This window comes from Pygocentrus nattereri, chromosome 29, assembly GCF_015220715.1.
Source record: "Pygocentrus nattereri isolate fPygNat1 chromosome 29, fPygNat1.pri, whole genome shotgun sequence".
Taxonomy (NCBI): domain Eukaryota; kingdom Metazoa; phylum Chordata; class Actinopteri; order Characiformes; family Serrasalmidae; genus Pygocentrus; species Pygocentrus nattereri.
This window is the reverse complement of record NC_051239.1, coordinates 3,924,725-3,936,306: the sequence shown is the minus strand read 5'-3', so window position 1 is coordinate 3,936,306 and position 11,582 is coordinate 3,924,725. Positions and strand designations below refer to the sequence as shown.

The following is an 11,582-nucleotide window of genomic DNA, read 5'->3' as shown; positions in this document are numbered from 1 at the left end:
CACTCATTAACCACATGTTATACATCTTAGTCGTGCTCCTGACAATTATAGACTCTAATCTGTCTGTTTCTCTGCTTAATGTCTTATCCCTTTACTCAATTCATCAATGGTCAGGACCCCCACATGATCACCACAGAGCAGGTGCTATTTGGGTGGTGGATCTTTTTCAGCACTTCAGTAACACTGATGTGGTGGTGGTGTGTTAGTGGGTGTTGTGCTGGTCTAAGTGGATCAGACACAGCAGTGCTGCTGGAATTTTAAAACACTGTGTCCATTCACTGTCCACTCTATTAGACACTCCTACCTTGTTGGTGAGCCTACATAAAGTCACAGATGACAGCTGTCATGAAGTTTGGCTCTGAGGTCTCCTTGGACTCCATTTCCCAGAACTCTCTAGGGGATAAAATGATTCACATGACTCCTGACCTTCCCTCACACTCTATTCATCCCAGTCCCTAGAATATCGATCTGTTTCACCTGTTGTCATTAGTAAGCATTAGGGTGGGTATTGCTGTCGCCTCACAGCGAGGAGGGCCTGGGTTTGATTCCCCGGCCGGGTGTTTGCATGTTCTCTCTGTGTCTGCATGGGTTTCCTCCCATAGTCCAAAGACATGCAGTCAGGCCAATTGGACATGTTAAATTGCCCCTAGAGTGACTGTCTGTTTAGCTGTCTGTCTGCCCTGCGATGGACTGGCGACCTGTCCAGGGTGTATCTTGCCTTCCGCCCCATGACCACTGGGATAGGCTCCAGCCAACACCCCACCCCCCCTGAACCTGACGGAGAAGTGGCTTGGAAGATGGATGGATGGTCCTTTTTTTAGCTAAAAGGAGAGAACCAGAAGGACACACAGACACGGCAGCACTCTGAAACAGTTTGGCATCCCTCCGCTCCACCGTCCACAAACCTTCCAGAGTTTGGGGGCTTTAAATTATTATTTTTTTGTTTAAACTCCTGCTCATGCATCCTGACAGTAGCGCGTTACAGTAGTCTATCCTGGAAGTAATAAGGGCATGTACTAGTGTTTCTGCATCGCGCATGGATAGGGCATTTCTGATCTTGGCGATGTTGCGAAATGTAGAAAAGCTGTCCTAGTGATGCCGCCTATGTGTTGATCGAATGATAAATCTGAATCTATTATAACGCCAAGATTTTTTGCTGCTTATCCACGTGTGACTGGAAAGTCGACGAGATTTAAGATTAAATCTGGTAATTTACTTCTTGCTAATTTTGGACCCAGAAGGAGAACATCTGTTTTGTTACTGTTTAATAGGAGGAAGTTGCGTGACATCCAGCCTTTCACGTCTTTTACACAGTCCTCCATTTTCTTTAACCTGTATTGGTCATCAGGCTTGGCTGATATGTACAGTTGAGTATCGTCTGCATAACAATGAAAGTTTATGCCATGGTTACTTATAACTGTGCCTAACGGTAACATGTATAGTGTAAATAGTAATGGTCCTAATATAGAGCCCTGCGGAACTCCAAATCTCACTTTTGAATAATTGGAAGATAAATTGTTTACCCTAACGAACTGATAACGTTCTGATAGGTAAGATCTGAACCACGATAGGGCCGTCCCTGTGACTCCAACCATGTTTTCTAACCTTTCTAAAAGAATAGTGTGGTTTATTGTATCAAAAGCCGCGCTAAGGTCAAGTAGCACTAAGAGAGATATGTAGCCTTGATCAGAGGCAAGAAGAAGATCATTAGTTATCTTAGCTAGAGCCGTCTCAGTGCTATGGTGTGGCCTGAATCCAGATTGGAATTTTTCATATATATGGTTCTTATGTAGATATGAACTAAGTTGTTGGGCCACAGCTTTTTCTAAGATCTTTGATATAAACGGTAAGTTAGAAACAGGCCTGTAATTAGACAAAACGGTGACATCAAGATTTGGTTTCTTGATCAGGGGTTTGATAACTGCTAGTTTAAAAGCTTTGGGAACATGGCCCAGACTAAGGGACGAGTTTACAATAGTTGAGATAGGGTTTATAATGACTGACAGTACTTCTTTGAGTAATTTTGATGGAATTGCATCGAGTGTGCAGGTTGTGCAATTTGCAGAAGAGATAATCTTCTCTAGCTCCAGCTGTGGGAGGGGGTAAAAGGTTTCTAGGCTCTTTTCTACAGCTGAGTAGGATATTTAGCTTGTCTATGTTAAGACCTAGTGTCAAAACTAAATCTAATCCTCCCGCGTGGGGTGGACACCATCCCTACCTATAAGACCAGGCTTGCCCTCAAAACGTAACCAATTGTCTATAAAGCCCACTTGATTTTCGGAACACCACTTGGACATTGCAGTTTAAGGCCGTAAGCCTGCTGTAGGCTTCAGCGCCGTGCCGAATTGGGCTGGGGCCAGAGCAGATTACGGCATCGGACATCGTCTGGGCCTGTTTAATCACCTCTTTAATATTAGCCTTAGTTACCTCAGACTGCCGCAGACGGATATCATTGGGCCCTACATGAATGACTATCCTCGAATATCTATTATCAGCTAATCTAAGGTTGCCACTAATGTCTGGTGCTCTGGCTCCCGATAAACATCTAACTGTTACTGCTGGCGCCCCTAAAGGAGTAGCTAACTTCACGTGTCGACAATCGAGTCTCCTATGACCAGAGTGCTTTTAACAGGCTCCACAGTGGATGCTTCACTGAGCGCGGCAAACCTGTTTGACACACGAATGGGAGGAGCGTGGTGTTCCGGTGGGCTAGCTTTGGCCTCAGCGTTAGCATTAGCCTTAGCTTTCCAGCTAGACTGCCGAGTTGTCACCCATTCGCCCTGCTGTGAGGGCTCTGACGCCGGAGTCGAGGGGGTGCTAACTCTCCCTAGGGTACCGGGGTCTGCTAACGCTGCCTCTGGCTGCCTATCCCTTAATAATCCCCGGATACGCACTTCTAACTGGTCGACCTTCTCCACCAAACAGCTAACTAGCTGGCACTTACAAACACTATCGCTAGAGGCGGAAAAGTACAAACACTATCGCTAGAGGCGGAAAAGGGCGTTAAGCTAAACATGCCACACTCTGCGCAGACGAAGCAACCAGCAGAAGCCATGATATTTCAGCCACTTACCGCTTCTTGTTGATTTAGAAGCTGATAGCACAAAAAACTTTACCGCAGTGACCCACTTGTGTCGTCGTCCCTCCCTGGTGTCATGTGACTCGTTAGAGTTACAGGGTTCCAGGTGTGAATGGAGAGCAGGGCTGTTAAATTTGGTGTTTAATTGATTTGCACATCATTGCACTTTGTTTTTATTTACATTTACATTTTATTTTGCACAGCGTCCCAACATTTTGGAACTAATTTTGTAAATATACACAAAAGGTGTAGCAGTCATTGGGTCCATACTGCACAGCAGACCTTTCTCAAGCTGTCTGAGGATCTGTTCTACTGTAGCCTAATCAGGAAAAAACTAATATTTTATATGTACTTAAACATATGGCAAAATGTGGGAATGTTTCTGGCAACCCACTACCAGTGTAAGACAGGCTGTTAGTAACTCATTACCAGTTTATGGACTGAACACTGAATTGTCTCTATAGTGATTGGCTTTCGGCAGTGAGCCGGGCATTTCTGACAGAGTGACTGTAAGACAGTCAGGTAAAAATGAATGAGACTGGGCCAGGTGGCTTTCAAGCGTTAATACTTCTTACTAAGGGATGTCGCCCAATGGAAGAAAATACTCAGTAGTGGACATTACATGGTCTTCATTACATGGTCTTCATTACATGGTCTTCATTACATGGTCTGCTGTTCTTTGACCACACTTTAAGCACACAAACACATGGACATACGCACTGCTCAGGTTTTTGTCAAAGTATTAGAAAACTACATTTTCCACAGTTACATGGACTCCACACACACAGAAGGCCACATAGTGTGTGTGCGTGCGTGTGTGTGCGTGTGTGTGTGTGTGTGTGTGTGTGTGTGTGTGTGTGCCTGTAACAGGGGATGGCTGGTTAAAAGCTGTTATACTTGGTTTGCTGCTCACACATACATGCGCTCACAATAGGTTCATTTTTGGGGCAGAAAAGATCAGCTGTGTTTAATACACAGGCTACTGTGTCTATAATGAAACTTTTACATACAGTTTAAATGCCTTCATAATGTCAAATCCAGTATTTTGACAGCAGTTTGTTTCCTTTTCTGATTTAGTTTTAACGGCAACTGTCTGTCTGTCTTCCAGCTTGGCAGTGATATTCTTAACCAGGATGGCTGTGAATACCTGTGTGGTGTGGATTACCTCAGAGAAAAGGATACAGGAGTTCGTGATGTGACCTACAAAATGACAGTGAGTCTAACAGCGGCCAACAGAGACTGTTACAGCAATATGAGAGAGGGGGCTATTGGGGCTAATGGAGACTGTTTATTGTATGGGTTACACTGTATTTATATATATATGTTGTGCAAAGTCAAGTTACATCTTGATGCACTGTAAACAATTACCACGGACACATTATGTGGCATTGAAAGAATCAATCAATGACACACAGCAGATCTCTTTATTAATGATTATAAATTATCTTCAGGTTTTTAAAAACAGGCTACACAATTTAGGAATAAAGTGTGATAATAATAATAATAATAATAATAATAATAATTTAGGAATGTTTTAATCTCATTAAATGTTGAAACGGAGTGTTTTGATAATTTTCTCTCTTATAATTATAAATGGAACCTGCATCTCCAACTCAGTCACACGCTCCTAATGAGCTACAGCAAAGCCACAGTGTTCATCTAAAGATAAACTTATTAATAAAGCTGTGCGTTATTAATCTCACTGAGCAACAGAGGACAGTTTATTACTAAAGTCATTTTTGAGACATTTCTATTAAACCTTTCATCATGAAATGTTCTCAGTGTTAAAAGCAGTAGGTATAATGAAATGATGAAACAATAACAATAAAAATATAAAAGTTCCTCAGTATTGATGACATTGAATTAAACATTATACTTTCAGTTGTGTTGAAGAATCAAACTGTGAGACGAGCTGAGCAGGAGTGTTGAGTCGCGCTGTAGAGCTGGTGCTGAAGTGATCAGAGGAGCTGAAAACTCACCCAGTTACTGCAGAGTTAGAGTGAAAGGAATAATCCCACTGGCTGATTTTCTGAGAGGTGTCAGTTAGAGAGAGAGAGGAACAGAGAGAGAGTGCAGTCAGTCAGAACTCGCTGTGTATGAGTTCAGTTCCTCTGCGCTGATCAAGATGAAGCTGTGTTTGATCCTCGTCTGTGCAGCTGTTCTCCACACAGAGGCTAAATGTGAGTAAATATGACTGTCAGTGTTCAGCACTGAGCTGTAGTGCTGGACTGCATTGCTGTATTATTACTGTAGTTATATAATCAGGAGGTGGCAGTTTATTTAGGAGACTCTGGTCAAAGACCTGAGACACCTGGAGAGAGAGAGAGAGAGAGAGAGACAGAGAGAGAGACAGAGAGAGAGAGACAGAGAGAGAGAGAGAGAGAGAGAGAGAGAGAGAGAGAGAGAGAGAGAGAGAGAGAGACAGAGAGACAGAAAGCAAGAGAGAGAGAGACAGAGAGAGAGACAGAGAGAGAGAGACAGAGAGAGAGAGAGAGGGAGAGAGAGAGAGAGAGAGAGACAGAGAGACAGAAAGCAAGAGAGAGAGAGAGAGAGAGAGAGAGAGAGAGGGAGAGAGAGAGAGAGAGACAGAGAGACAGAAAGCAAGAGAGAGAGAGAGAGAGAGAGAGAGAGAGAGGGAGAGAGAGAGAGAGAGACAGAGACAGAGAGAGAGAGAGAGAGAGAGAGAGAGAGAGAGAGAGAGAGACAGAGAAAGAGAGAGAGGGAGAGAGAGAGAGATATAACTCAAGTCAGCTTTACTGTCAGTAGTATAATCTGTACAGGACATACATTGAACTGAAACTGTGTTACTCTCAGTCCCCACAGTGTAGCAATAACATTAAATAGACGGTAAACAGGAAAAGTGTGAATTTAAACAGACACTAAAACAGCAATACACACTAATAATAAATATATATAAATATAAGAAGGTCCTGAAATGAAGACTAAAGGGACATAAGGCACATGCAGATTAAGGTCTGTGGGTGTAAATAGTGCAGATATAAGCAGCAGTGCAGTTAGACTGAGATTAGAGCAGCTAAAGTGATGAGAGGGTAACAGTCCTGAGAATGTCAGAGCTCAGGATTGGGGTCAACAGAGAGGGAGAGAGTTGAGCGTCCTGACAGCAGCATTCAGTCTGTTAACTGTAGCTGCTACACTGAAATGTGGGACTTTTGTCTTTATCACTTTACATCATACAGCAGAGTTTACAAAAGTGCTGTAATAATAATAATAATAATAATAATAATACAGTAATAGAAATGAGATAAGAGCAGGACCAGTTAGGACAGTTTTAAAGTACATATAACAGAGCAGTAGAAGAAGAAGGGAATAATGAAAGCTGGTTAAAGAAATAAAGAATAAAGAAACAGAGCAAAGCCGGAAACAGTTTCCCCCTCAGTGAAGAGTTAAAGTGGTAATCCAGTGTGTGTGTGTGTGTGTCTGTGTGTGTGTGTGAGTGTGTGCGAGTGTGTGTGAGTGTGTGTGTGTGAGTGTGTGCGAGTGTGTGTGAGTGTGTGTGTGTGAGAGAGTGTGTGTGAGTGTCTGAGTGTGTGTGTGTGTGTGTGTCTGTGAGTGTGTGTGTGTGAGTGTGCGTGTGTGTGTGTCTGTACTGATGTGATGTTTCCGTTCTTCTTTCCTCAGTTCAGCACATGGACCTCGCATTACACCTGTGCTCTGAGACAGAGAAAGAGAAGATATACGGAGTGGATGGAGAAGAAACGTGGCACGCAGACTTCATTCAGGGGAAAGGAGTGATGACCCTGCCAGACTTTGCAAATCCTTTATCCTATGGAGAAGGAGCCTATCAGGCCGCTGTTGCTGATGTGGACGTCTGTAAACACAACTTGGCTGTTATTGTAAAAGCTACCAAGAGCCCCGCAGAACCGAAAGGTGAGACACCATCACTGCAGCTCGCGCTGTGTTCACTAATAAACCGACCTTAGAAGAGCAGCCCAGCAGAGAATATTCATCAAAATAATATTTCATAAACATCAAACAGCCAGGATAAAAAATCACCTGTACTGGGAATTCTGGGAAAAGGCTTCTGTGTTTTCTACAGTATAGAAACTATTTTAGTTTCTCAGACAAACTCAAAGCTTTTTATTTTATATATAAATATAACAATAATAATAATAATAATAACAATAATAATAATAACAACAGTAATAATAATTAATAATTAATAAAATATAAAACTAAATTTCGCTGCACAATGAAGTGAAATTCATTCCACCGTAAGGATGTTAGACACTGTGGCCCACGGGAGGAGGAGGGCGGCGCTGGTGCGGGAGGCGCCAGAGGGAGGACCGAGTCCCGAGCCGAACGGCCGCCTGGGGGCGGTAGCGGGAGGCGGAGCGGCTCCGGTTCCCTGTCGGCTCTGGTGCTCGCGCTGCCCGTAATGAGAGCACCGTTATAAAGAGCTGAGAGGGAGCAGAGAGCAGAGGAGGGGCCAGCAGTAGGAAGAGAGGACCGGACAGTCCAGCTGGCGTCCAGCTGAGAAGCGCGGCTCGGTTTGGTTTGGCTGTTATGGTGAATTAAAGCGATGCAGCTGCAGCTCTGAACCCCGAGCTCTGAACTCCGAGCCCTGAACCCCGAGCCCTGAGCCCCGAGCCCTGAGCCCTGAGCCCTGAACCCCGAGCTCTGAACTCCGAGCTCTGAACCCCGAGCCCTGAGCCCTGAGCCCTGAACCCCGAGCCCTGAACCCCGAGCCCCGAGCCCTGCCTCCAGCGTCCTGCCTCAGCCTGGGCTGCTGCCCGCTGTTCGTGTTTAGAAGCATTTGTTTCTAATTCCACTCCGAGGTCTAAATGTTGATGAATATTTTTATCCACAGTTGCTCCTCAAACCTCCATCTACTCAAAGTCTGATGTGGAGCTGGGCGCTAGAAACACCCTCATCTGTCACATCACTGGATTCTACCCTCCTCGTGTTGGAGTGCAGTGGACCAGGAATGATGTGAAGGTGACGGATGAAGCTTCTCTCAGCAGATATTACGTCACTGATGATGGAACCTTCAACCTGATCTCCACTCTGAGCTTCACTCCAGAGCAGGGCGACATCTACACCTGCACTGTGGAGCACGTGGCCCTGACCAGACCACTGACCAAAACATGGGGTGAGAGTTAAACCTGTTCAGACCTGATTCTGTTAGTGGGTTTATTACTGGCTCCTTATGAGCAGCATGTGTGTAATATTTACAGAAAGACGCGCTGAAGCGTTTCCAGGACAAATAAACTATAAACATAAAATTAATATTATTAAAAACTTATAAAACAAATCTCATCAGAATGAAAATAAATATCAAATAAAATTAATTTAAAATAAATCAATATTATAGAATTCTCAGAAAGTAAACTGTACTTTAGTAAAATGTGCATGCTTGTTGTGCAGATGTGCAGGTGGCTCTGCCCAGTGTGGGTCCAGCTGTGTTCTGTGGAGTCGGTCTGGCTGCTGGACTGCTGGGAGTCGCTGTTGGAACTTTCTTCCTGGTCAAAGGAAACAACTGTAACTAGGCATGTGACGATACACTCAGCTCACGAGACGAGACGAGACGAGACACGATATTGGGTTCACGAGAACGAGACGAGACGAGATTTTAAGAAAACTAAAATGACAAATTATATGACTGGACAACAGACTTGCACATGCATTTTGAAATGTTTTATTATAACTCTTAACATGCATGATGTAAGCATGAACTTTTAATAAACTTCTTCCTCTACAAATTAAAATTAAAATAAAATTTTATAAAAGTTAAAATAAATAAAATAAATATTTTTTCAAGTGCAAACAATATTATGTGCAAAACAAAAAGTTCTTCTCTGTCAATACAGAGTGTAAATAGTGCAAACAGAGCCTGACCAAGTATGTCACTGACAATTTGCTGCAACTACACAGCCATGTTCTTTTTTAAGAATATTAGCATGTCCACATTCTCTGGCAGCAGTTGGGATCTTTGTGCATTGATTATGTCTCCTGCTGTTGAAAAGATGCGCTCACTTGGAACAGAGGTAGCAGGGACAGAAAGGCATGCTTTGGCAAGTTGAGACAGCAAAGGATATCGGGAGCAGTGTTCTTGCCACCACTTCAAAGGGCAGCCACTGAGAGGGATAGATGCCTCTTTTCTGTAGTTTTCAACTTCCCTCTCTGCCTGTTTTGAACTGTTGGACCCCTCTGGCTCAGTAGAGAAAGAGTTCCCTAACAGGTCCTCAAGTGCTGTCTTTTTTGGAACAGGTCCTGTCACTTCGGGCTCATCATCTCTCACAGTCTCCTATCTACTGTGTGTGGGACAGTGAGCTCCACCAGCTGCCCCTTCTTCCCTCTCCTCAGCTGTGGTCTTTAAACAGAAGAAACACTGGTGTTAAATTTCATAAGCAGCTAAGAGACACAAAAATGTTTGGTTGACATACACAATACAACTTAAAGTGATATGTACCTGTTTTTGCAGCAACTGTTCTGCCTTGGTCTAGCTGAGGTAGAGTCCGGAACCTTGGGTCCAGTACAGTGCACTCCACCAGATAGTTGAAGGCATCCCCACTGTATCTGTTTGCAATATTCGTGAGGATTGCAGCCTTTGTGTTGGCCACAGTGGTGGAATCTCCATCATTTGGTGTCATGCTCTGTTCAATCATGCTCTTCAGTGGCGCAATGAGAGACACTGTGGGACTCTTCTCCTCACACAACACTGTGGTGGCTGTCTTCAAAGGATGCAACAGCTTCACGAGGTCTTCAGCATCTCTGACATCGCAGCTGTCAAGTGTGTCAATGCTTTGGGCATTTTGTCTTAACTCTGGGCTGGTGAGAGCTGCTGTTATGGCAGCTTGCTGCTCGAGGTAACGAGCCAGCATATCCAACGTGCTGTTCCATCGTGTCGTAACGTCTATGATTAACTTGTGTGATGGCAAGTTTAGCTGTTTCTGCTTGGCAATTAACACCGCGGTAGCCATTGAACTTCAATGAAAAAAAGCTGCAACACGTCTCACCTGCCCGAGCAAACGAGCGACACAGGGAACACCGAGGCCAGCTTGGTTTGCAAGATTTATAATGTGCGCAAAACACTTAATGTGCGGCTTCAAGCCCGCCTCGCGCACAGCCACGTCCATATTACGTGCATTGTCAGTAACAATAGCGATGCCGTGGTTGGGTTTTTTAAGCTCCCAGTCAGTAACAGCTGTCTGTAAAACCTCAGCTATGTTTGCCCCTGTGTGGGACTCGAAAAGTGGGCGAGTCTGTAGTACAACACTTTCCATTTTCCAGTCACTGTTGATTGTGTGGGCTGTAATTGTGATATAGCTTTGTGTACCTCGCGATGTCCAACCGTCTGTTGTTATGGCAATGCTTGCTGCGTCTTTCAGGATCTGCACTATCTTGCTCTTGGACTCTTCATAGAGGTTTGGGATCACTGTACGGGTAAAATGTATGCGTGACGGGATACTTAGGTTCCAGTGTGTGAAGGAGTCGCCGAAATCCTTGATTTTCTACCACAGAAAATGGCCCCATATCTGCTGCGATGAAAACACCAATGTCTCTAGTTATTGCTGTGGCTCTGACGCTTGACTGTGGAAGTTGAGGTCCGAATGTGTTTGTCAGCGTTGTCTGGCTTGTTTTCTTCACAGGTGCAGTTGTTGATTTGAGTACTGTGCTGTGGTGGTGCTGTAAATGTCTCTGCATCGTGCTCGTATTAGCCGCGGTGTACGGCATTGTTTTCATACAATGTTTGCATATGGTCTGTGTCTTATCAGTCACTCTCTTGCCATCATTTCCGCCGGGTACTCAAAATGCTGACAAACAAACGATTTGAAAGAGGCGGGGGCATCTTCAATAGTAATACCTGTATTTTCCGACGTCATTCTGGCTGCTTGCTGGATCACAAATCCCGCGAGACAGATTTTTAACGCGACGAGAAATATCGCTGAGATACATCTCGCGAGATCTCGTCACACCCCTAACTGTAACTGAGAGTCTGACTGTAAACACCACAGAAATCACCGCGTCTCTGTGCTCTAACTTTGTGGCCTATTGTAATCAAGCCTTTGCTACTCCACTTAACCTCTGTGCAGTAAAACATGGTCATTCTGATAAACTGTTATTTTCCCTCAACACTGTGTTCAGATGTTCTGAAGACCTGGAATGATTTAGTTCACCAAAGTAAATAAAGAGTAACGGAGTAACTCCACGACTAATCTGACTGTTTAACAGCTGTTTTTCTCTGTAAGCTTATTGTAATGAAATCTGCCGTTAAATGAAATGTACAGAAAACCAACTTTACAGATCAAATGTTACAATAAGAAACACAAATGTGAAATAAAATGATTAAAGTGCTGTTTTAACTGTTTCATTTTCATTTGTAAACAGTTTTTTTTTGGATAATCACCATCATCTCAGAGTGAGGTGTTCTATCTGCTAATGTTAGCATGTTTGCAAGCTTTGAATTGAATCTGAGGACTGGGGAGGATGGGGGGGAGGGGTGTTTTTGAGCATTCCTCAACTTTTCCAGTCTTTTGTTGCC

At 43.9% G+C, this 11,582-nt stretch overlaps 1 protein-coding gene across 2 annotated transcripts; it reads left to right on the top strand.

Moving 5' to 3' along the window:
• Positions 1-5,120: 5,120 nt before the first annotated feature.
• LOC108415270 (H-2 class II histocompatibility antigen, A-U alpha chain-like) lies at positions 5,121-11,408 on the top strand. 2 transcript variants are annotated; one of them, XM_037536040.1, is made up of 5 exons: positions 5,121-5,259; positions 6,719-6,967; positions 7,908-8,189; positions 8,465-8,582; positions 11,029-11,408. In XM_037536040.1, exons 1-5 carry the CDS (start codon positions 5,205-5,207, stop codon positions 11,030-11,032), a joined length of 708 nt encoding a protein of 235 aa, XP_037391937.1. In that variant the 5' UTR covers positions 5,121-5,204; the 3' UTR covers positions 11,033-11,408. The 2 variants fall into 2 exon arrangements, with proteins under 2 accessions (XP_037391937.1, XP_037391936.1); XM_037536039.1 differs by having other exon boundaries at positions 8,465-11,408.
• The last annotated feature ends 174 nt before the right edge of the window (positions 11,409-11,582 follow it).